The 27,605-nt window shown below is 37.3% G+C and overlaps 1 protein-coding gene across 1 annotated transcript in view; it reads right to left on the reverse strand.

The window, feature by feature from the left end:
• Positions 1-27,605, reverse strand: part of SLC2A13 (solute carrier family 2 member 13) — a 379,496-nt gene that overhangs the window by 76,113 nt on the left and 275,778 nt on the right. The window contains exon 7 of the mRNA XM_023182832.1: positions 4,410-4,535. Within this exon, the coding sequence (XP_023038600.1) occupies positions 4,410-4,535 (126 nt within the window). The remainder of the gene's footprint in view (positions 1-4,409; positions 4,536-27,605) is intronic.

Below are 27,605 nucleotides of genomic sequence, written 5' to 3' on the forward strand. Positions count from 1 at the left end.
GAAATTTATAGCACTAAATGCCCACAAGAGAAAGCTGGAAACATCTAAAATTGACACTCTAATATCACAATTAAAAGAACTAGGGAAGCAAGAGCAAACACATTCAAAAGCTAGCAGAAGGCAAGAAATAACTAAGATCAGAGAGGAACTGAAGGAGATAGAGACACAAAAAACTCTCCAAAAAATCAATGAATCCAGGAGTTGGTTTTTTGAAAAAAATCAACAAAATTGACAGATCGCTAGCAAGACTAATAAAGAAGAAAAGAGAGAAGAATCAAATAGATGCAATAAAAAATGATAAAGGGGATATTACCACCGACCCCACAGAAATACAACTACCATCAGAGAATACTATAAACACCTCTATGCAAATCAACTAGAAAATCTAGAAGAAATGGATAATTTCCTGGACACTTACACTCTTCCAAGACTAAACCAGGAAGAAGTTGAATCCCTGAATAGACCAATAGCAGGCTCTGAAATTGAGGCAATAATTAATAGCCTACCAACCAAAAAAAGTACAGGACCAGATGGATTCACAGCTGAATTCTACCAGAGGTACAAGGAGGAGCTGGTACCATTCCTTCTGAAACTATTCCAATCAATAGAAAAAGAGGGAATCCTCGCTAACTCATTTTATGAGGCCAACATCATCCTGATACCAAAGCCTGGCAGAGGCACAACAAAAAAAGAAAATTTTAGACCAATATCCCTGATGAACATCGATGCAAAAATCCTCAATAAAATACTGACAAAACGGATTCAGCAGCACATCAAAAAGCTCATCCACCATGATCAAGTGGGCTTCATCCCTGGGATGCAAGGCTGGTTCAACATTCACAAACCCATAAACATAATCCAGCATATAAACAGAACCAAAGACAAGAACCACATGATTATCTCAATAGATGCAGAAAAGGCTTTTGACAAAATTCAACAGCGCTTCATGCTCAAAACGCTCAATAAATTTGGTATTGATGGAACGTACCTCAAAATAATAAGAGCTATTTATGACAAACCCACAGCTAATATCATACTGAATGGGCAAAAACTGGAAAAATTCCCTTTGAAAACTGGCACAAGACAGGGATGCCCTCTCTCACCACTCCTATTCAACACACTGTTGGAAGTTCTGGCTAGGGCAATCAGGCAAGAGAAAGAAATAAAGGGTATCCAGTTAGGAAAAGAAGAAGTCAAATTGTCCCTGTTTGCAGATGACATGATTGTATATTGAGAAAAACCACGTTGTCTCAGCCCAAAATCTCCTTAAGCTGATAAGCAACTTCAGCAAAGTCTCAGGATACAAAATTAATGTGCAAAAATCACAAGCATTCTTATACACCAGTAACAGACAAACAGAGAGCCAAATCATGAATGAACTTCCATTCACACTTGCTTCAAAGAGAATAAAATACCTAGGAATCCAACTTACAAGGGATGTAAAGGACCTCTTCAAGGAGAACTACAAACCACTGCTCAGTGAAATCAAAGAGGACACAAACAAATGGAAGAACATACCATGCTCATGGATAGGAAGAATCAATATCGTGAAAATGGACATACTGCCCAAGGTTATTTATAGATTCAATGCCATCCCCATCAAGCTACCAATGAGTTTCTTCACAGAATTGGAAAAAACTGCTTTAAAGTTCATATGGAAGCAAAAAAGAGCCCGCATTGCCAAGACAATCCTAAGTCAAAAGGACAAAGCTGGAGGCATCACGCTACCTGACTTCAAACTATACTACAAGGCTACAGTAACCAAAACAGCATGGTACTGGTACCAAAATAGAGATATAGACCAATGGAACAGAACAGAGTCCTCAGAAATAATACCACGCATCTACAGCCATCTTTTCTTTGACAAACCTGAGAGAAACAAGAAATGGGGAAAGGATTCCCTATTTAATAAATGGTGCTGGGAAAACTGGCTAGCCATAAGTAGAAAGCTGAAACTGGATCCTTTCCTTACTCCTTATACGAAAATTAATTCAAGATGGATTAGAGACTTAAATGTTAGACCTAAAACCATAAAAACCCTAGAAGAAAACCTAGGTAGTACCATTCAGGACACAGGCATGGGCAAGGACTTCATGTCTAAAACACCAAAAGCAACGGTAGCAAAAGCCAAAATTGAGAAATGGGATCTAATTAAACTAAAGAGCTTCTGCACAGCAAAAGAAACTACCATCAGAGTGAACAGGCAACCTACAGAATGGGAGAAAATTTTTGCAATCTACTCATCAGACAAAGGGCTAATATCCAGAACCTACAAGGAACTCAAACAAATTTACAAGAAAAAAACAAACAACCCCATCCAAAAGTGGGGAAAGGATATGAACAGACATTTCTCAAAAGAAGACATTCATACAGCCAACAGACACATGAAAAAATGCTCATCATCACTTGCCATCAGAGAAATGCAAATCAAAACCACAATGAGATACCATCTCACACCAGTTAGAATGGCAATGATTAAAAAGTCAGGAAACAACAGGGGTTGGAGAGGATGTGGAGAAGTAGGAACACTTTTACACTGTTGGTGGGATTGTAAACTAGTTCAACCATTATGGAAAACAGTATGGCAATTCCTCAAGGATCTAGAACTAGATGTACCATATGACCCAGCCATCCCACTACTGGGTATATACCCAAAGGATTATAAATCATGCTGCTATAAAGACACATGCACACGTATGTTTATTGTGGCACTATTCACAATAGCAAAGACTCGGAATCAACCCAAATGTCCATCTGTGACAGACTGGATTAAGAAAATGTGGCACATATACACCATGGAATTTTATGCAGCCGTAAAACGGATGAGTTTGCGTCCTTTGTAGGGACACGGATGCAGCTGGAAACCATCATTCTTAGCAAACTATCACAAGAACAGAAAACCAAACACCGCATGTTCTCACTCATAGGTGGGAACTGAACAATGAGATCACCTGGACTCGGGAAGGGGAACATCACACATCGGGGCCTATCATGGCGAGGATGGAGGGGGGAGGGATTGCATTGGGAGTTATACCTGATATAAATGACGAATTGATGGGTGCTGACGAGTTGATGGGTGCAGCACACCAACATGGCATAAGTATACATATGTAACAAACCTGCACGTTATGCACATGTACCCTAGAGTTTAAAGTATAATAAAAAAAAAACAAATAAATAAATAAATAAATAAAAATAAAATACTAATTGTATTTCATTTACATATTTCTTTTTAATTAGTATATTTATAATGTGGTCTGGATCTTTACTCAACTAACATATATAATTTACTTCTTTGGAGCAGTTCTCTAATGAAATGATTATTACACTATATTTTATAGCTCCTATGAGACACAATACTTTATTACAGATTTCATTGCCTTTATCAGTACTATGAGTAGACAAGATAAGAGCATATTATTTTATAGGAATTTAAAACACAAAAGAGGTTAAAGCCATATCAAATAACATTTGCACATTTTATATGTCTGGATACAAATGTTAGTTCACAAATCTGGAGAATATTTATTTATTTTATATTAATATTTCATTTATGCATCTACTACAAACCAAAAATATTAAGGTTTCTAGCCTCCCAAGTTAGTTACATGCCAATGATTACCAACTTTTATCCTTATTTTGCTTAATTTCACTCAACCCTGGAAAAGGCCTCTAGGAATAAAAAAAATAGTTTCATGAAATAATTTAACGTGATAGTAATTCTTTTCTTTTTTTTTTTGAGGCAGAGTCTTACTCTGCTGTCCAGGCTGGAGTGTAGTGGTTTGATATCAGCTCACCGCAACCTCTATCTCCTGGGTTCAAGTGATTCTCCTGCCTCAGCCTCCTGAGCAGCTGGGATTACAGGCATGTGCCACCACTCCCAGTTAATTTTTGTAATTTTGTAGAGACAGGGTTTCACCATGTTGGCCAGAGTGGTCTCGAACTCCTGACCTCAAGTGATCTGCCTGCCTCAGCCTCCCAAAGTGCTGGGATTACAGGCATGATGCACCACGTGCAGCTTAATGTGATAATAATTCATTTTGACTTTACAGTTTCTTTTCATTTAAAAGTTTGGGAGTCTGGAAATACAGTGTAATTAAACAACATGCAGTGGGAGAAATTGCCTTGGCAGTATTTGTGAACACCTGCCTAAAACTAAAGATCCAAACTCCTACACCTTATTAGAGAAATCTGGGTCTCCAAAAGTTTAGCCTGGGTGCTTTCTACTCTGCGTGAAACACACAATTGCAATGCTTTGCATCCACTATCACCAGTGTATGCTGCAAAGTAATGTAATTATGAAGGCCAGTTTAAAAGAACTGGTATAAGTGCAAGCACTCTGAAAACTTAAACATAAGCCTCATTTTGAAATATCATTATACATTCGTATGGTTAAATGAGTGATATACCTGCCCCAGGCTGCCTCATTTGTAGATGCTTTATTAACTGGAACACAGGAGGAGTCAATGACAGTTGATTTGTTCATCTTGTAGCAGAAACCGCAGTCTGGATCCAACATACATTCATTACAGTAACTGAAAAATGAAAAGAGTTACCGTCATGTTGGCAGAGACAACTGGTGCTCACCATATACTGGCTTCCATGTGCTTCTCTGCATTTTCCACTCTCTTGTGCAGTTAGCTTGGGGCCTTGGGATTTGTTTTGGCCAAGGAAAATGACATGTGTTGAGCCAGGTGAGAGCTGGCTGGTCTCTTCGATTTCTCCCTCTTTTGGCCATATCAACTGTGGAAGCCACTTTGAGCTGAAGGAGGCTTGGATCTGAGAGACTGAATGTAGAAGAGTCCCCGTCAATCTGGAGCAAATAAACTTTTGCTTTCCTAAACCAATGAGATTTGTTACCAAATTGTAGACTGGCTCATTGTGATCCAGCCCTGACTGGTTCCAAGTTGCATCAAAGCATTCATTTCTCTTAATTGTCTACCTCATGCACCATCTATTATAAAAAATGAAAATAGTTTTTGTTTTTCTAATACATATCCTGAAAAAGAAAATTCAAACAATCATGGCACAAGTATACATATGTAACAAACCTGCACATTATGCATATGTACCCTAGAACTTAAAGTGCAATAATAAAAAAAAAAAAAAGAAAAACATTATGTCTGAAGAAAAAAGTCAAACAAAAGTACTACTACTCAAATATGGCCATTGTTAACATCTTGGTGAAATCCGTGCTTTCAGCAAAGTTATCCTGAGTATCAATTATGGATTATTCTTAATTTAAAAGAAGTAGGTATAGGAACAAAGGCTAACCATCCCCTAATCACATCTGCTAATTGGATCACAAAGTCATAATCAGTTACTAATTGCTCATTTGGCAGCAGTATTCTAACTGCAGAAAAAAATTTAAAGAAGCAAAATCCTTTAGAGGGCAGGGTTTGCCAACTAAAGCCTACATCATGCTTATAGAATGAGTTTTCTCCCTGTCACAGTCATTTGCCAGACAATTCTGGAGCACTTTACAGATGGCAAGCACATGCAAGGTATCAGAGATATTAAAGATAAATAAGCCCAAATCCCTGCTCCTTGGTAGATAAAAGGCAAGAATGAGAAACAGACGAACAATGACAATGTAATGGAAACTGGGTATGAGCTACCTGGAACGGGCCGATTCATTTTAACGAAGAGAGCTGGGAACCATTTTAAATATGACATTGGAACCAAATCATAAAAGAAATTTACCAGGCAAAGAGGTAGAACAAAGGGCATTTCAGAGAACTGCTTTTGTTGTCATTAAAGATTTGTTGTCAGCACAGATTTATTAAATATTTACTGTTTACAAGTCATGATACTATGAGTTGTGAAAGGAGAAATAGGTCATCTGAAAAAGACATCCAAGGGACATACAAGTTGTCTGAAAAGGATATGAAAGAATATTTCTTAATGTTCAAAATCAAAATACTTTTTTGATTCAGTTAACTAAATATGAAAACACTGGTGATAGGGTTTTTATGTTTGTCCCTTCCAAATCTCATCTTGAATTGTAATCCCCAAAGTTAGAGGTAGGGCCTGGTGGGAGGTATTGAATCGTGGGGGGAAGATCCCTCTTGAATTGTTTAGTGCCATCCCCTTGTTGATCAGTGAGTTCTCACTCAGTTCACATGAGATCTGGTTGTTAAAAAGAGTCTGGAACATCCTTCTTCTCTCTCTTGCTCCCCCTTTCACTATGTGAGGTGCCTGTTCCCCCTTAGCCTTCCACCATAAGCTTCCTGAGGCCCTCACCAGAAGCAGATGTCAGCACCATGCTTCCTGTGCAGCCTGTAGAACCGTGAGCCAATTAAACCTCTTTTCTTTATAGATTACCCAGTCTCAGATATTCCTTTATAACAACAGAAACAGACTAACACAACTGGCATGGTTTAAAAATTAGATTTGTTATCATTTCAGCCTTCTCCCTCCTGTGAACTCTTCCTGAGCTAGGCAGTCACCCATATTTTTGAATGAGACTTCAGCTCTAGACAAAAAGCAAAGGAAAGGCCATTCAAATGTACTGAGAGGTGATTCAGCAATGTAAATATAAAATTTTCTACACCTGTGATAAGCACACTAAACTAGACAACTGAAGGCTTTAGAAGTGAGGACACTGAGTGTCTGTCTTTGAGAACCAGACTAGGCTAATTTGGAAAGGGAGATAATTTCTACCAGTATTTTGTGTATTCTGTCCATATGAGGTTAAATTTAACAATACTAATTGTTTCAATGGCCTTAAGTTATACCCATTTGGGAAAGGTCAACTCACTCATTTGCAGAGAAATTGTTCTCAATTTTATTTCTCTGAAAATATGTAGTCCCTATAAAAGTCCAAAATGCATAATGGTAAAGGCTAATAATTACTGAGAACTTACTGTGTGTGCATTTCAGACATATGAGATGTCATCCATAACAAATAACTTCCTCAATCACTTATCCAAGCATGACCCCAACTTCCCACTTTTCCTGCTTACTTATTAAATGATCTTCCTGTGACCTACTATGTGCCAGGTACTATTCTAGGTGCTGGGACATGTAAGTGAACAAAACACAGCTGCTGCTCTCGTGAAGCTGATTTGGTTATTAGACTTCCTGATGACCACCAGTTAACCAACCCCTCTACTTGCTCTCTATTATCAGTTTTCTCCTTTCTTTAGATTACTGACCACTTCCCATCATTTCAATATCCCAAATTTTCCTTCTCCTCTATCATTCCATTATACCCATCTGGCAAAAATCCTAGCCCTCTCTGAATGCAAACATTTGCCTTTTCTGTGACTTCACCCATACAGTCAAATGTAGCTGAAGGAGTCACACCATAGAGCAGATGAGTAGCTCTTCTATAATTCATGATCACCAGCCTCAAATGGATTCTTAACAATCCTGATCTAGATGGCTTTAGTCAATATATACATCTTAAAGTTTCTTAGACCCCTGATTTCTAAGACTTTACTTCTGCTTACATTTATCCACATCCTGGAAATTATTATCATCTATGACTGGCGTCAGCAAACTACAACTCTTGAGAAAATCTGGCCTACCACTTATTCTGTAAAAAAGGTTTATAGAAACACAGCCATGTCCATTTGTTTACTTATTGTTTATGACTGCCTTCATGCTTTAAGGACAGAGCTGAGAAGTCGTAACAAACATGATACAGCCTGCAAAGCTGAAAATATTTCCTATCTAGCCCTTTATAGTAAAAGTTTGCTGAACCCTAATCTAGAACACCTATATAGATACCCGGTGCAGATATTTCACCCCTTTCTTTAAAATTCCCTAACTTCTTTACTCCAAGAACAACTGCTCTGCTACCTCATAGAGACCTTCAACATTCGTTCCCCACCAATCTCTCACTCACTCCATGGCTCTGCTTCCCTCTCTATGAAACCTTCATGTGAATCCCTCTAACCACTCTCACCAGATCCTCAATGTCTTCATATTTAGGTTCTACTATTACAGCCACCCTGCAGAACTTCATGTTTGTCTCTTTCTGAACACTTTTCAACCTCTAGACTATTCTGTTATGGCAGAGAAATAACACAACCAGGCATATTGATACAAATACACATTACAAGTTTTCAACCTTGGCTGGATACTCACTGTTGCCAGGAACTTTTCCTGTCCCTAATAATAGATAGATTTCCCAAGCACCCACAATTCTCTTCAAATCCCAATCCTTATTCCTCCACAAATTTCTTAGAAGATGGCCTTGTCTTTGTTGGGGCTCAGAACATGCTACTCCATAATATGGCACCTTGGAGCTCACACCCTAATCTTTTCCCCACCTTTGCCTCTGAAGCACGGTCACAAAAAAAAGAAAAAAAAAATCTCTTACCTACATCCTCTGAAAGTAGGTCATAAGACCCTCAGTCTATAGGGCTCCTTCTCTATACCCAGAGGCCAAGAAGAATCGGAACAAACACGCCTCGCTGAGTTCTTCCCAGGTTATTATTATTAGCTCATACCCTTTGTTCTCCACTCTTATTTCCAACAACTGTTCATAAAAATACACAGTTTTTCCTGGGTGCAATCTCCATGCCTGAAGGCTGTGTCACATAAAACTTTGGTTAAACACATTTGTTATGCTTTTCTCTTGTTAATGTCTCTTTTCTTACAATAATGCCCATTATGACTCTTGAGATAGATAAAAAAAAAAAGATATTATTTTTTCTACCTTACATCTTCTCAGCAAAAACCTGAAGGGACTAGGCATGAATTTTCTCACATTTAAACTCAGAAACAAAGACTTCTACATCCATATCTGTCCTCACCTCTTTTCCTCCAGGCTCTGAAAACAAGTGTTCAAAGTCATGGACCAAACTTTTAATTTCATTTCTCTGGCCATAACCAGGACCAACACCAAGTCTTACTAGTTATTTTCTTCCCTTTATCCTTTCAAACCTCTCCCAAAACATACTCCGAGGTGTATGTGCAGGTGTAATGCCTTTCTTTTATTAAAAAAGCATGAAAAACTACTCCTTCTGCTACTCCATACTGCCCCTCCACACCATTTTGTTCAGGGAAAGGAGGTCAAGTATCAAAAAGTGTTCAATTTCCTTCCCATTCCAAGGAGTAGGGCTCAGTGTGGGAACTGTATTTGTGCTTATCTGGACTAAGCCCTTATCTGCCTCTGTCTTCTGGAGGAAAGACAAGATTTCCTACCACTCTTTCATCCTTGACCTGGAATTTTTTTTCATCATATAGACCATTTTATGGCAAAATTCTTCCAAATATTACAAGATTCCCAACTTCAACTTGACATTTAGAAGGTAGCACAAAACTTTAAATATCCTGGGGAATCTGCTAATTGACCTTTTACAGAGAGCATGTATCATACCGACAGCTTTAACAATGGCATTTTTAAAAAGGAACAACTTCTAGAAGTGGCTATTATATTTTTCACTCAAGATTTGCTCTTTAAGCCTTTCTTGAGCGTGGCCTGATGAATTTATGTAAGGTTTTCTAAATATAAAAACTGAAAATTTAAATACATTGGCACAAAGTCAATGCTCATAAGAATATTCTAAGCATAGACTGAAATCTTTTCTTTTTGTCTGTTTTGGTGGAAAGCAGATATTGGGCCTATTTGTCCCCTTTCACAGTGTGACCTGGACTAAGTTCTAAATTCTAGACTTCAAAGTTTTCTATCTCAAGAGGACACATTCTCTAACAATCCACCCAGTTCCAAGACTGTACATGAAAGAAAAAGACAGAAATACCTATGATCTAACCCTAAATTCACACAAACCTTAACAGTGTAAAAACCAATTAGAATGCTGCAACTTCTCACAAGTATTTATTCTTACATACTAATTTCTTTTTTTTTTTTTTTTTTTTTTTTTTGAGACAGAGTCTTGCTCTGTCGCCCAGGCTGAAGTGCAGTGGCCAGATCTCAGCTCACTGCAAGCTCCGCCTCCCGGGTTTACGCCATTCTCTTGCCTCAGCCTCCCAAGTAGCTGGGACTACAGGCCCCTGCCACCTCACCCGGCTAGTTTTTTGTATTTTTTAGTAGAGACGGGGTTTCACTGTGTTAGCCAGGCTGGTCTCAATCACTGGCCTGACCTCGTGATCCGCCCGTCTCGGCCTCCCAAAGTGCTGGGATTACAGGCTTGAGCCACTGCTCCCGGCCTTACATACTAATTTCAAGGGCAGAAATTATAGGTGTGCTCTACTTCAGGAAACTTTACATTTATAAGAGAAATGAATATGAAGATATTTACATAAGGACTATGCTTTATAAAAGGAATTGCAGAATGAATTAAATAAAATGGAGTTCTCCTTATTGATATACAGTTTAAATTTCAGGCTAATCCACATTTAGTAAAGCTGATGGAGATGGCCCTCATTGTAACATACAATGCTCTTTACTGACTAGTAAGCAAAATAGATTCTGAGCACCCAAGGGATAAGGCCATGCTTACCAACTCTGTATCTGTAGAACAGCATGCAGCCCGCTGCAGGGTAGATTCCCAATATATATTTGTTGAATGAACCAATGCACAACAGCTCTAGAAATCAAGGCATTCTTGTAGGTTCCTAAGCTAGTTTGTACTTTGTTTATGGAAAATAATTTTAGGGGGTAGGTGAATTGAGGTAAATATATTAGTCATTTTTAGAATGAAATAAAAAGAAGGTGAAACCAATTGTCAAAGGGTATTTTAAGTTGAGCCTGGTTTTTAAATTGACAAGTGATGAAAGCCACAAATATCTGATTAACACCCAAAATGGAATTGGTTAGTAATTTTGATAACTCACTCTCAGAGAGCAACAGCAGCAGCAAGAGCCAGTTTCCTTGAAGCCCACATAGAAAAGCCAGAGAGAGAGAGAGCTCTCTTTGAAATCACAACCCACAAAATTTCATAGTAGAAGGACATTTCAATATTTAGAGAGAATTTGTAGTAAATAAGTGTGCCTGGAATTCAGACTATTTTTCTCAATTGCAGACACCTTTCCCATGGGGAAATTAGACAATAGCCAACGATGTTCCTCTACTGTGGGATGTGACTGCTGGGGAGCTGAATGCAGATATACTAGAAACTCAAATAGAGGAAATTATGGATTCCAGATAAGTACAGTTAGAACCAAATGGTTCTTTTTTACTGGCTGCAGAGAAGAAATATTTAACTTTCCAATCTCTAGCCTTTCTTTCCAGAAAGGGAGAAAATCTCTGACTTTTGAGAAAGGGGACAAATAAATATTCATATATTTAGAACAAAACTGGCTCTAAAACCTAAAAATGCTTCCAATTAAAGTAAAAAAGAGCAAGACAAAAGGCTGCTTAGTGTCTAAGGAAGAGAAAAGATGGCCTATTTTCATTCAATCAATCGTTTATATGTTTCAGGTGGCACCCAGGGTCTTAGCCAAATGTGCTCTCTGCTCAGAAAATCTTTTAAAAATTGATTTGAGTTAATTTAGAACATTTTTAGTTTCTACTCCATGAAGTTGGGTGTGAACTCAGCCCTCTGGAAAACGGTCCATTTGTTTTTAAGTATGTCTCATTAAACTCAACGAGCTGGAGCATCAAGAACAGTGTTTGATCTTAAAATGCCTATCTCTAGAATGCCCTAAATTTCAGAAAATCAGTGGTGGCAAACACAGGTGTAGAAATGATCCGTGGCCACAGGTCCAATTTCATTTTCTGCAGGTAATTGTGCTCACTCACTCCTTCTTTATGCATGACTTAACACCCTATTTTGTGCAATAATGTCACTCTCTTTCCCCTAACAGCATTCCCAAACTTCCGTACTTTACTATCCCCTTCCTCACTGCTCTCATCAGCTTCAGCAGGTAACTTGGAATCTGGTTTACCAGAGAACACTGCCACTATTAGTGGGGATGGGGACTCCATGCCTTGCTTGGAGCCTTGTGAAGGACAGATTCCTATATCAGTACTGAAAACAACTCTGAACACCTGATTTCTTTCCCTGACAGAGCGTAGATGTCAGTTGATTTCCTCTCCCTGTTTAATCATGTAAGTAGGAAACTCATGAGAATAAAATAAGTCTTATATACTGGAGTAAATAGTTAGAAATGAGTTTAAAAGGCTAGGGGCCTACTGGTAATAATTTCATGAAGCAAATCATCCTCTCCACTCCATTAAAGTTGCTCTCCCAGAGATTGCTGGTGGTTGTCTCATGTCTCTAATAAAGGTTCCTAGAAACAAGGGTAACTAGGAGCATTTTTCTAACATATAATTATCATTTTGTGATAAGATTTTCTAAAATTTTTCCCTCTTTCCTACAATGTTCCCATCCCTTCTGCTGCGTGACACTATTCTTTTTAGGTTTCTCCCACCTCTCAGATGGTGGCATCTTCATCTTTTCTTTCTCCTTTGCTTCTGTTTTGGGCCATCTACTTTCATTACTTTGCTGGGAAATATCAACTTTACATGGCCATTGCTATAACCAATACACTAAGCCTCCATGACCTCTTTCTGAACTTCGTTTCTCTTCCCTAAGTACCAGAACTATACTTCCAATTGCCCAATTATCTGGATGTTTTCCAAGTGTCTCAAACTCAACAATCTAAAGCTCAATCTTTGGCTTTCCTGCCAAACCTATTGTTTCTTTCGTGTCTCCCAATCTAAAAACCTGAGCATGATCGCAGAACATTCATATTTAAATAGCTACCAGCTCTATCAATTTTATGTCTCAAGCATGTATAGTTCCTGTACTCTCCATTCTTTTTTTTTTTTTTTTTTTTTTTTTAGACAGAGCCTCACACTGTCACCCAGGCTGGAGTGCAATAGCGGCGTGATCTCGGCTCACTGCAACCTCCGCCTCCTGGGTTCAAGCGATTCTCCTGCCTTGGCTTCCTGAGTAGCTGGGATTACAGGCATGTGCAACCATGCCTGGCTAATTTTTGTATTATTAGTAGAGTTGGGGTTTCACCATGTTGGCCAGCCACCGTGCCTGGCCTTGTACTTTCCATTCTTATCCCAGCCCTCTCTCATTTGAGCTCTTCCAATAGTCTTTTAGAGGGGCCTGCTTCTAGACTCTGTTCACTCCACTCTCTACACTGCCTCAAATCTAACCTGATCAGATTTCTCTGCTTTTTAAATCCTAGAGAACTTCCCATTGCCTTTAGGAGGAAAATGATGCCTTACTATGGCATCATTTAGCCCCTGCCTATCTTGCTTGTCTCTTCTTGCCATTTTTCCATAGGTGCCGTGGGCGCTAGCCAGTCCAAAGAGACTGCAGGATTTAGAATATGACATGCTCTCATGTTTTTCCTCATACTGTTTTCTCTGGATATTACTTTCTACCTTATCTTTCCTATACTTCCTTTGCTTCAAGACTCATGTTCCTCTATGCAACTTCCTGATCCCAGCAGAATTAGAGGCATCACGATACTGTCAGAGTACCACAAAACGCTCATATTATTATCATGCATCCCATGATTTCTTGACAGGTTCATGCCGTGTTTGCTTTCTCTTACTGCACTGTGACCTTCTCAGGACGCTGTACGGCTTTTATTCTTAGCGATTTCCATGTTGCTTGATACATAAGTGCTCAATAAATACCTGCTAAGTAATGAGATGAATGAATGTCACTAATATTGATAGAAGATTTGGTAGTTCCCTCTCTCTGTAGTTCCATTAGACACCTCGTTCTCCATTTCAGTCCATGAAGATAACAAGATTGAAGGTTGAATCACACCATGAATTGTTTCTTACAATTCAGAGCTCTCAGACCAAATCCATACATGACCATCTGGAACTCTGTGAAACACAGTCATATTTCTCGCCTCTTCCCCTTACATGTTGAGGCTAAGATTCAACTGACTCCTGAGTTAGATGTAAAAAATTTTATATTAGTGAGGTCTACTGTTTAAAAGCAACCAGGCTCCTGCCCAGATTGAACATTTGGCTCTGGCACTGTTAAAGGCAGCAATTTAGCCTACTAGTCAGAATGGTTTTTCTTTGCTTTTTGCGATTTAACATATATTGGTATTTTAGGCCTGGATTTCTAGTAACTGGTTGTCTAATCCTTTTAATGAATTCTTGGGTTGATTCTTCCATTTCATCTGAACAAAGTGCAACAAAGAACTCTCTAATGGGGAAGGAAGAAGAAGAGAGCTCTATCTACCAAGTCTGTCAACTCCAGTGGGGTTTAAGTGTTTTCCTGTTACAGTAAATGAATGTTTGATCAACATAGTTAAAAACCTCAATTCTAATTCTGCATGTGTAAGATGCCATGTATATAAATGTATGTTTATATCTATATACATATACATATGTTTATAGGTAAATAAATATGTGCATAAAATATATATACATACATGTATATATAACTTTTTCAGTCTCGATACATTTCAGAGTAAAAATTAGATTTGCATACAATTTGTATGTAATCAACACATACAAATATAATCGAATTAGAGTGCAACATGCTTTTTTCAGAGAAAAAAACAGTAATTAATCTTCTCTGGTGACAACATATATTATTCATTATTGAAGAGACAGAAAAGAAATACTAGAAGGAATACTTAAGAGACTGAAATTCTTAGGTTTGCAAACAGACCAAGTAAGTCGACTAGTATTTGAGGCTATGAAGATTTTGCAGGGTGAATTTTATCATGAGCCTTATTGTGGTAATATCACAGACAGTTTACCATGCAAAGAGGCTATATTAAATAATTACATGTTCTCGTTTAATTCTTACATTGGCATCATGAGGGAGGCTTTATATTCCCCCTTTTACAGAAAAGCCTCAGATTTAGAGAGGTTAAACTACCTAAGCAAGGTCACATAACTGAAATGTGGCGGAGCTGGGGTTCCAACCTAAGGATGTTGACTTCCAATGTTCAGATTTTTATAAGAAGTTTATTTAAAGGAAAGCAGGCTAAATAATATAAAGAAAATAAGCTAAAACTAAAATTAGAAGACAAGATTAGAAATACAGAAAGTACTTCAACATATATTGTACCGTCTGGTCTTTTCCAGTATCCTGGTGAAGTATGCAGGTGCGTTCTTGTTTCACAGATGAGGAAAACAAAGCTTGGAAAGCTAAGAGACTTGCTCATGTCTCTAATAAAGGTTATCTGACTTCAAATCAGATATTTATTCTACTTAGCCTTAGTTTGTTGAAATGTAAAGTTATGCCATTGAGAAAACTGATCAGCATAGTGACTGACATGTGACACTCTGATAGATTTTGGAAACTTGTATTGTCTTGTGAAGATACAGTAGGAGGCAATGGTTATACTCCCCAGTAAAATGGAGGCAGAAAGTACTATGTGGAAAAGTTGTGATCACTCACTACAGCACATATTTTTAAAAATTTTTTACTGAGGTAAAATTCATATAAAATTTATCATTGTAAAGCTTGCAGTTTAGTAAATTTCAATATATTCGGAGGTCTACAAGCATCACCACTATCCAATTTCAGAACATTTTCATCACTCAAAAATAAGTCCTTTACTTCCCAATTCCCACTTTTCATCACCCCCTGGCAACTACAAATCTACTTTTTGTCTCTATGGATTTGCTATTCTGGACATTTTATATCAATGTAATTATACAATGTTCTCTGTTGTTTCTGACTTCTTTCACCCAGCATGTTTTCGTGGTTCAGCCATGTTACAGCATTTGTCAGTATTTCATGCCTTTTTACAATTATACAGTATTCTACTGTAGGATATATCACACTTCGTGTATCTATCTGTCAGTTGATGGGGTATTTGGGTTATTTCTATGTTTTTTCGCTGTTTTATAAAAAAATGTTGCTATGAACATTTGTGTAGAAGATTTTGAGTAGACATGTGCTTTTGATTCTTCCGGGTGGAATTGCTGGGTCATATGATAACCATATATATATATGATATTTATATTAATTTTCTGAAAAACTGACAGACTCATTCATGTACGCTTTTTGCTACTTGATCTTTGACCAATGATACTGGTACAGAATGAATCAGGTTTTCCAAGTCAGTGCTAGAAATAGTTAATGGAAGAATTTTTTCATTTTTAATGGGAATCACCAAAGGAGAAGATGTTTTCAAAGATAAGCCTGTCATTAACACTTACAGTAGTGATCCAGCCAGCAGAATGAAAATTTTATATGGTCTTTTGCAGAAAGAATAATAGGGAATCTTGGCCCCAAATAAATCAGCAAACTGTGAAAGATATAAATAATGTTCACCAATATCTACTTGTCCTCCATTTCAAGGTAGATAGAGAATTATAATACAATTCCTTATATGACGTTAGGGGTAGCCAAGTGACTAGTTGCGGCCATACGATGAGAGTATGAAATAATAGTTGTAGGCCAAAGCATTTATTGCTATTGCTCAACTCTCCAGCTCTATGCTTCACCTCTGTGATAAATCTTGAAGCCTTGAAGTGAGAGGTGGCATCCTAGAATGGTGGAGGCTCTATTAGTTTGGATACCTGAGATATAAGCAGAGTTGTTTGTTGTTTTAAACCACAAAGGTTTTTTTTGTTGTTTTTATATTAGTAAGGCCTATCCTATCCTGGCTGCTATATCAGCTCAACTTATTTCTTTATCATTCTGGTTCTGAGCTATAGTATATGATTACTGGCACATGTCTTAAGTTACCAGTATGCTTCTTTTCCCCTCAAAGCATTGCAAACTGATCATTATATTGGTGACACACTCTACACGCAGGTCACAGAGCTTTACCAATAAAGACAAATAAAAATAAGGTAAAAACACAGTTTTGCTTGGGGCTCATCATTACTGTCTGAAAATTCTTTTATATAAGCCTTACTTTCTCTCTTCATGACTATATTCATATAAACATTAATGTGTCCCTAAAAAGCTGTATAACATACATGCCTCCTTCAGATATAGTTAACTAGTCATGTTACCTGATAACAGGTGCTGATTTCTATATAGTACTTCTAACACTAGCTTTTCTACTTATTGAGAACTTTTAAATATTTCAAGGCATAGCGTAGATAGAGAGTCCTTTAACTTCACAGTTTAGGGTCATAGTAACAGCTATGGAGTCAAACTTTAATATAAGAACTGCACTGCGGTACATATTCTTTGATTAGAATTGTACTATTTTAAAATGTAATGATAAAGCTCTTATAGTAAGAGGCTCATAAATATCATTCCATGCCTAGAAGCCATACCCATAAATATTACCTAATTTTTAGTATAAACTTTTCAGAATCTGAAAAGTTCAAAAGCAACTCAATGTTCTTTTTAGAAAAGAAAGCATTCATCTATTTAACATATAAAATATAAATAATGAATGAAGAAAGTGAGGTATCTGTGACTAAAGTGTTGTATTTAGTATCCATGAAGATCAAACTCATTTAAACATAACTGGATTTATAGTCATACACTGAGCTTTCAATGCTACTTCAAGTGGACTGAAAGAAGCAAGTGAGATCTCTACTCAATTATTAGTCTGAGCCTTTCATGGATTTTGGAAATTATATTCTTCCCTCATTTGACAAATTAAAATAAAGATAAAGAAATACCTAAAGAAAGAAAAATTTACTCAGTTTCTTAAGCAGTTAATTTTTGCATGAAATATTATGGAGATTCTGTCTCTAACAGAATATGCTTTAGAAATACTCATTTTTAGATCAATTGAATTTAAGAGACTATGCAGTTTTTAATATGGACTAATGGAAATTCATGACTTTCAAAATCAAAAGGAAAAATTAAAGTGACACACTTGATAGATAGTTAAAAATAATATGTAGGTTATAAACTTAGAAATGATAACTTTTATCCAAAACTAATTACTTTTTACTGTTTGGGGTATCACAACTTGAAATCTGAGTATCTAGTACCCGCATTCTTTGTAATGGGCAGTCACGTTGCCTTTAATATATTTTCTTTATGTTGGTATAAAATATAGGCTATTTTAAAGTGAGTACTCTATATTTTTTCTCCATCTGAGGAAATACTTCTTAAAATTGCCTCTCTTTTTGGGACCCATTTGTGCCATTTTGCTTCAATAACCAATGATTCTGTATCTGTTACCCAAGTGTCTTACTATGCACCAAGAAAGAACCTTGGTAACCAAATCTGTTTTACATTTTTTGTCAAACACTGTAACACTTGGCATTAGGCTTATTGTATTATAAGTGCTTCAAACAAAAACAACATAATCAAAGGAAGAAATACATTTTGACTTACACTGCTTTGCTTCTCAGTTCTTGCATAGTTGGTTAGAAGGTTTTCTGATTTTCCTGAAAAACTGTGTGTGAACGTGGAGGACAAAGTGAGTTTTTATTGAAGGGTGAAAGAAACAGCCCCTGGAGCCCCAAAATGACATTTGGTTGGAAGCTGTGTTGTGTGACAGAGATGAAATGAGATAGATTGAAGTCATCCCCCTAGATAGCATCATGTCCTCTGATGCCAGCAACTCTGTGTAATCTTTTGCTCTCACAACTAGACCTTATTGCACTGACAAAATTTATAAAATAAAATCAAGGTGAATGAAACCAATAGGAATTAGGGAAGTGGTGTTGGGGTGTGGCAAAATACTAATGTTAGCACACAGTGGTTCTTCTCTTCAAGGAAAATTCAGATTCACATGGATAATTCATCTCCCTAACTAAAGGAGGAGGCTTAGAAGAGAACAGCTTTCAAAATGGTCTTCCTTTTCTCATATGATTGTACAGATATACTCCAATTTGCCTAAAGGATATTAGTTTGTAAGTGCTCATCTGTATTTGCTTCTTGTCTTAAATGACTTTTCTCATGTTCATCTACCTGTGTAACAGAGGTCTTAAAAACAATTACCCAAACAAACAAAACAAAATAAAATCAACAATTCAACTCAGAATATCCAACTATGCTCACATTCAAAACCATATAGATAAGATCATTGTTCTGCTCCTACAAAAACCAAGGTGGTGAATACTCTAAAGTATATCAACATAGGTATTTTATAGGTTTATTCACCTTTGACCATAAGGAATTACTGTCCACTCCCAAAGAATGCATTACACCCTCCCTTGGACAAGAAGAGCATCACACTTTAATTGGTAAATTTCAGAATGAAAAGGGTAGTGGTTAAGGGCTGAATTCTAGAGAAAGATCTTTCTCAGTTAAAGCATAGTTCTGCTGTCTGCTAAGCCATATGATCGAAAATTCACTTAAGTTCCTCATTTTTATTTTTAGACAGCATCTCACTCTGTCACCCAGGGTGGGGTACAGTGGCGCAATCTCAGGTCACTTGAACTTCTGCCTTCCAGGCTCAAGTGCTCCTCCTGCCTCAGCCTCCTGAGTAGCTGGGTCTACAGGCACATACCAACATGCCTGGCTAATTTTTGTGTTTTTTGTAGAGAAGGGATTTTGCCACATTGCCCAGGCTGCTCTTGAACTCCTCGGCTCAAGAGATACACTGGCCTCGGCCTCCTAAAATGCTGGGATTACAGGCATGAGTCACAATGCCCAGCCTCACTTAACTTCTTTTAGCCTCAGTGTCACTGGTAAAATGCGGACAATAATAGCATCTATCTCAGTCTTTCCGAAGGATAAAAGAGAACCCATGCAAAGTTCTTAGTAAAGTGATCCACATAATGGTAACTATATAACAAATGGCAGGTGCTGTGACCATTCTTTTTGAACGGATAAGGAATCACTCATTTGTTCAGATTTTGAACAAACACGACAAAAGGCATTTTGAACAAACACGACAAAAGGCAACTGTTTCACTGGTTTCAAAGGCCAAGGAAACAGGACAAATGAAAGAGATATTAATGATTCCTTTTACTTTGTAAAACTAGAGTTAAATATTTAAGACAACCACATTTCTTGTCACCTGCAAAGTTGACTTTAGACTTCTAATGAGCATAGAGAGAACTAAACCATGAAAGTAGGTGAATCCCTATTTTGGTCCATTGGTTTGTACTTCCTGCTGTCAAGCAGAATCACTCATAAATGTCTCATAAAATTAACATATTCCCTAGCTGTACTGTTGTGGCAAAGATTGCTAGTGGCCTATCCCTATATTCATTCTTTCCCTCCTTCTTTTTAAGAGAAATGTGATTCCTAACTGGGCACATAGTGGCTCCACCTCCCTCCTCCCAACTGCTGGACAAAAGAATACATGTCCCAGTTCACATTACAACTAGATACAGCCAAGGGATTAATTCTGTCCAGTGAGAAGTATTGCGTGGGATTTCAGGAAGACTTCAAAGGGAACTGATTCAGCTGGGAAGAGCTGCTCTTTCTGCATTTTCTTCTGGCTTGCTTCACAGGAATGCTATGCTGGTAGAACTCCTGCAGCCACCCTGACCCATGTGGTGAACTTATGAAAGACATTTGTATGGGTATAGCAAAAGGATAGGAGCCTGGATGCATGATGACATTAGATATAGCACATTGGTCCCCAACTCCTTACCCTTGAATTTATTTCACATGAGACAGAGAGAGAAAGACTTCTTCCTTGCTTAAGACATGTTATTTTGGGTTCTTCTGTAATATATAGCCTAACATGATTCCAAGTGATACAAGTATTTTTTCAAATGCTTAAAAAATATTTTTGCTTATTTTTGAATATATTCTGAAAAAGCAAGTCTACCCAAGTCTCCAACATCTCTCTAAATATATACTTGTGTATGGATTCAAAATGTAAATAAAAGCCTAAGATATTTCCTACTTCTGATGTGAGGCTATATTTCATGCTTTGTTTCCTTAACAGCTGGCACAAATGCAGTACTTGGTGCATGGTTAGCATTCAATAATGTGTGCCAAATGAAAGAATGAAAAGTGGGAAAGTCTAAGCTCTGAAAATCCTGGAAGATAACCTAGGCAATACCATACTGGACATAGGAACAGGCAAAGATTTCATGACAAAGATAGCAAAACCAATCACAACAAAAACAAAAATTGACAAGTGGGATCTAATTAAACTTAAAAGCTTCTGCAGAGCCAAAGAAACTATCAACAGAGTAAATAGACAACCTATAGAATGTGAAAAAAGCATTTACAAACTATGCATCTGACAAAGGTCTAATATCCAGCATTTATAAGGAACTTAGCAAATTTACAAAAGAAAAACAACCCCATTAAAAAGTGGACAAAGGACATGAACAGACACCTCTCAAAAGACGACATACATGCGGCCAAGGAGCATATGAAAAAAAAGTTCTGTATCATTGATCATTAGAGAAATGCAAGTCAAAACCACAATGAGAAACCATCTCACACCAGTCAGAATGGGTATTATTAAAAAGTCAAAAAATAACAGATGCTGGTGAGGTTGTGGAGAAAAAAATGCTAATATACTGTTGGTAGGAGTGTAAACTAGTTCACCCATTATGGAAAGCAGTATGGCAATTCCTCAAAAAGCTAAAAGCAGAACTACCATTTGATCCAGCAATCCCATTGCTAGGTATATACACAGAGGAATGTAAAGCATTCTACCATAAAGACACATGTATGGGAATGTTCATTGTAGCACTATTCACAATAGCAAAGACATGGACTCAACATAAATGCCCATCAATAAAAGACTGGATAAAGAAAATGTGGTACATGTACACCAGGGAATATTATGCATCCATAAAAAAGGACGAGATCACGTCTTTTGTGGGAACATCAATTGAGCCGGAGGCTATCATCCCTAGCAAACCAACACAGGAACAGAAAACCAAATACCACATGTTCTCACTTATAGGTGGGAGCTAAATAATAAGAACAAGAACTTATGAACACAAAGAAGGAAACAACAGACACTGGGGTCTACTTGAGCAGGGAGGGTGGGAGGAGGGAGAGGAACAAAAAAGATAACTATTCGGTACTGAGCTTAATACCTGGGTGATGTAATAATATGTACAGCAAGCCCCCTGTGACACGTTTATCTACATAACAAACCTTCACATGTACCACCAAACCTAAAATAAAAATTCAAAAAAAAATTCAAAAAAAGAAAAACAAGTGGGAGAGAGTCCCTAATAGTATCTGCATATATATGATTGCAAATTGGTAATGCTGATTCTCCCAGTGACTCGATGTGCACTGGTGAATGCGGCATTTAGCAAGCACACTGGTTCCTCCAAGTTACTTGGACAGCATGAAAGGTGACCTAAAAGTCTCAGAGTTCATGCCTCATCCCAGTAATCTCACCCACTGAAGAATGGCCGACCCCTGCCTCTTATTTGTGAGATGCAAGCTCAGTAATGTCAAGAATGATGACTTTTCTAGCTTGTCAAGTTTGTTTTGCTTTGTGAGTCTGTTTTTTGAGGTGCTCATGACTGCCTCTATCTTAATTCAGTGCTTCTCTGACTGAGGTGGTAAATTGTTCCTTTGTGACTCTTCCTTATAGGGTAACTGAGCAGTTAAGCTTCTTCTTTTGGGGCTACAATTTCTGTTGCTCCAATTTCACTCTGACAGAATAATTACCAAGTTTGTCTCTCTTGGAGTCTCATAGATTCATGTTTATTTGAGTTTCACTTATGTGTGGATTTCTTAGCCTTTTCTAGTATTTGTTCAATTTGTTGTTTTTGTCTTTTATTAAGGCTTGAATCTTCAAGGTCATAAAACTTCTACCTTACTTTTTGCATTATATGGCTACTCCCTTCTTTTTTTTTCTGGTGAGATTTCAAAGCTCTGTTGTTGCTTTTTAAAATATTCTTTCAGAATAGTATTGTTTCTTCTTCTGTTTTTGTTATTAGTGTATATAATTTTACTTTAATCCTGTGATTTAAAATCTTTGGATTCTTGTGTCTTTCCTCATTTTTCTTGAAAAGGCAACTCCAATTGCAGTTAAGCGCTCTCTTGCTTCTGCACACATGCTATCCCTCTTTCTGCAATGTCATGTTCCTTGATTTGGCCTGCTTGACTCTAACCGACTGCTTTCTGCTCAGCCTTGGGAAGTCTTCCACAGTAATATAGGAGTCAGTGGATTTGTCCATAAGTAGCTACTGGAACCAAAAAGGAGTTAGTACTTTAATACATAATTAGATGAGTGACTTTTTAAAAATTATGAGTTTTTCTATTGTATTGATATATTTTTCAACAATCTATGTATTAAGTAAAATAAGGCAGCCTCTGGATATTAAAAAGATAAATATAAAGAAAGTATAGCATTAACTCCTCTTGTAATTGTTCTGCAGTTGAACTGAGCCGTGACACTCACTGTTAGTTTGCATAAGAATAGAAGATCACTTTAGTATACATTGAAATTCCAACTATAACAAGCAATAATACTAACTTAGGATGTTTAGATTTCTGAATTTTATTCTAGTCATATATAGCAAGCCAAAACATACACATTTAAGTAAGTAATGTGAACATGAAAATAAAGTTAACAATAATTATATCTGTGCCAACATTAGTATATGGTAATTGCCAAGAATTTACACATTCATTAATATTTACTTATGTGTTTAGCTATAGCACAACACATAATTGTAAAACATATATGACTAAGGATGATAATATATTCTTGCCAAATTTGATTACACAGGCCAAGATTTGTTGCTTTAGGAAGTGAATAATTATATTCAATTTCAAATGTTTATTATATCACACTGAATTTTTGTGAAAACATCTATCACCATAATAATGTACCCATTTTACAATGATAAAAACGAAATATCAGGAAAAGCTGAATATTTAGGCCCCACAAAATTGTTGTTATTATTATTATTATTTATTTATTTATTTATTTTTGAGATGGAGTTTTGCTCTGTTGCCCAGGTTGGAGTACAGTGGTGCGATTTCAGCTCACTGCAACCTCCACCTCCTGGGTTCAAGCAATTTTCTTGCCTCAGCCTCCTGAGTAGCTGGGATTACAGGCATGCACCCCCACACTGAGCTAATTTTTGTATTTTTAGTAGAGACGGGGTTTCACTATGTTGGCCAGGCTGGTCTCAAACTCCCGACCTTAGATGATCCACCCTCCTTGCCCTCCCAAAGTGCTGGGATTACAGGCATGAGTCACCGTGTCCAGCCAAAGTTAAATGTTTATAGAAACACTAATCAATTTAAATAAATATTTCATTTGTTTCCAAAATGGACAAATTAGAAAAACGCTACTAAGTTCTCCTTATGAAATAACTTTTCTGTTTGTGAAGACTAATGAGAAAGGATTTATGACATAAAAATCGTATTAGGCTGAAGAAAAATTAAACAAAAGGAAAAATGAGAATTAAAAAACACATTCTGACTCTTAACTGACAATAACTTTATGATATTGATAATTACTAAAAATGAGTAGTGCAAACTTTTTTTAATGTAAAGGTTAGTGATTTTATTAATCTGTAAGCAAGATGGCCCTAATGTACAACACCACTCCAAAAATGTTTGTTCTAGGCTAAAATTACGAAAGGAGGGACATTATCACCCATGTTAAATGCCAAGGATTAACAGGCTTCTACAGTAACTGTGAAATATGCAATTCAGATGCACATGTAGGAAAACAATTACGCTAGATGCATCAAGAGAAAAGCAGGGAATGAAGGATGGATTTGTATTATCAGTTACTTAGTAACATGGAATATTTAAGACATGCTGAGCTTTGAGTCATTGATCACTGCAAATTAAGTACTCCTACACAGTTTAAAAATAAGTTTTCAAAATTTATCTTCCATCTATTTCACTGTGTCAAAAATTTTCAAAAATGAGATTATTTTCCCTTGTGTTAAAATATAGGTAATAGGCAATTGTGTGTAAGTATTTCTCTTCTACAAACCGAAACTTCTCTGAGGATGGGAACAATGTCTTATATACCTTTTATACCCTATCATCACAGAACAATGCAATGGTGGAAAATATTATGGAATCATTTTCAGTTGCAGGGGATTTGTGCTTTAGAAAGGACTAAAACACAGGTGTGTGTGAGGCTGGGTAAGGTAAGATGCATATGGTGATTTCTAATGATCTAATACTGCTTGTTATGAGGTTTGTATAAAATAACTACCATGGCAAATAACAGCATCTTGATCAAACATCCAGTCACATGAATTTGTTTTCAAACTGAGTCAATAAGGGAGAAATAAAGATGGACCTGTCTCTGGTATTGTTCTAAGAAATGCTGGTCAGATTTCCCTTTATGAGCCTAAAGTTGTCTAAACATTGTTGCACAAATTATGACTGTAATCAGTTGTAAGACTAAACTCCACGTGTACTTTCTACAGTGTAACAAACGTAAAGTGCTTACAAAATTCCTGTAACAAATCTGTGAAGAAATTACTGGCTTGCTTAGTGTTTTAGCACTGCTGTAGAGAATAAAGAGGACATGTCCACTGAATGTGACTCACAGAAGATAACAGACTTGTGGCTGCCCATTGCTAGTATCAATCATGTTTTCTTCGAAGGTAACAAAAGATTAGAATATCTAGGTGAAGAAGAATAGGATCTGGAGGCAGGGAACCTAAGGCTGATTCATGCTAACTTCCTAGAACTAATTCGAAAGGGAAATTCCAACTTTCCATGCTCAAGAAACAAAATGATCACTCCCTTTGTAACCTCCACCCTTTCTGCATTGCAGATGAAAAATGGAAAGTACCTCTGATAGGTCCTCTCCTGAAACCAATCACATTGGTTGTGACCTATTTGCATAGGGGTATAACTTTGTAACATCAGCCTCTGATTGGTAACCTTCCGAGACCAATTAGACTGGTTGCGGGCCACTCCTTCATTCACTTAGGGTGTAAACCAAGTAGCCAATGGGAAACCTCTAGAGAGTATTTAAACCCAGAAAATTCTGTAACCAATGCTCTTGAGTCGCTTGCTTGAGATTGCCCCCATTCTGTGGAGTTTACTTTTGTTTCAATAAATCTGTGCTTTTGTTGTTTCATTCCTTCATTGCTTTGTTTTCATGTTTTGTCCAATTCTTTGTTCAAAACGTCAAGAACCTGGACAACTCATAGTCAGGACCCTCCACCAGTAACAAAGCCATTGTCTAGTTATGCTCACAAAGAATGCTGTTGACTTACAATCAACTACCTCTATGTCTTCTCTGCTCCCTGGGTGGGGTTCAGGGGTTGATATCCTTTGAGGAAAATAAAGGCATCTCACCTACCAGCAGAAGGCTGAACACAGTGTGGGTGATCTGGGTGCTGTTTGGCATGACTTTGGAAAGAAAAGAGTGCTTATGATATACTATCTCTATGACAGATTTCTCAGGGTCCCCAAAATTCTAACATTCCTTCAAAAAAAAAAAAATAAAAAATACACCTGGGAGAATAAAAGGGAGTTGCTTCTAATTGCGACAAGGTCTTTTATTTATTTATTTATTTATTTATTTTTATTTTTTTATTATACTTTAAGTTCTAGGGTACATATGCATAACGTGCAGGTTTGTTACATATGTATATCTGTGCCATGTTGGTGTGCTGCACCCATCAACTCGTCAGCACCCATCAATTCATCATTTATATCAGGTATAACTCCCCAGTGCAATCCCTCCCCGCTCCTCCCTCCCCATGATAGGCCCCAGTGTGTGATGTTCCACTTCCCGAGTCCAAGTGAACTCATTGTTCGGTTCCCACCTATGAGTGAGAACATGCGGTGTTTGGTTTTCTCTTCTTGTGATAGTTTGCGAAGAATGATGGTTTCCAGCTGCATCCATGTCCCTACAAAGGACGCAAACTCATCCTTTTTTATGGCTGCATAGTATTCCATGGTGTATATGTGCCACATTTTCTTAATCCAGTCTGTCACTGATGGACATTTGGGTTGATTCCAAGTCTTTGCTATTGTGAATAGTGCCACAATAAACATACGTGTGCATGTATCTTTGTAGTAGCATAATTTATAATCCTTTGGGTATATACCCAGTAGTGGGATGGCTGGGTCATATGGTACATCTAGTTCTAGATCCTTGAGGAATCGCCATACTGTTTTCCATAATGGTTGAACTAGTTTACAATCCCACCAACAGTGTAAAAGTGTCCCTATTTCTCCACATCCTCTCAACACCTGTTGTTTCCTGATTTTTTAATGATTGCCATTCTAACTGGTGTGAGATGGTATCTCATTGTGGTTTTGATTTGCATTTATCTGATGGCCAGTGATGATGAGCATTTTTTCATGTGTCTGTTGGCTGTATGAATGTCTTCTTTTGAGAAATGTCTGTTCATATCCTTTCCCCACTTTTTGATGGGATTGTTTTTTTCTTGTATATTTGTTTGAGTTCTTTGTAGATTCTGGAAATTAGCCCTTTGTCAGATGAGTAGATTGCAAAAATTTTCTCCCATTCTGTAGGTTGCCTGTTCACTCTGATGGTAGTTTCTTTTGCTGTGCAGAAGCTCTTTAGTTTAATGAGATCCCATTTGTCAATTTTGGCTTTTGCTGCCGTTGCTTTTGGTGTTTTAGACATGAAGTCCTTGCCCATGCCTATGTCCTGAATGGTACTACCTAGATTTTCTTCTAGGGTTTTTATGGTATTAGGTCTAACATTTAAGTCTCTAATCCATCTTGAATTAATCTTCGTATAAGGAGTAAGGAAAGGATCCAGTTTCAGCTTTCTACTTATGGCTAGCCAATTTTCCCAGCACCATTTATTAAATAGGGAATCCTTTCCCCATTTCTTGTTTTTGTCAGGTTTGTCAAAGATCAGATGGTTGTAGATGTGTGGCATTATTTCTGAAGGCTCCGTTCTGTTCCATTGGTCTATATCTCTGTTTTGGTACCAGTACCATGCTGTTTTGGTTACTGTAGCCTTGT

Source organism: Piliocolobus tephrosceles, chromosome 10, assembly GCF_002776525.5.
Source record: "Piliocolobus tephrosceles isolate RC106 chromosome 10, ASM277652v3, whole genome shotgun sequence".
Lineage (NCBI taxonomy): Eukaryota > Metazoa > Chordata > Mammalia > Primates > Cercopithecidae > Piliocolobus > Piliocolobus tephrosceles.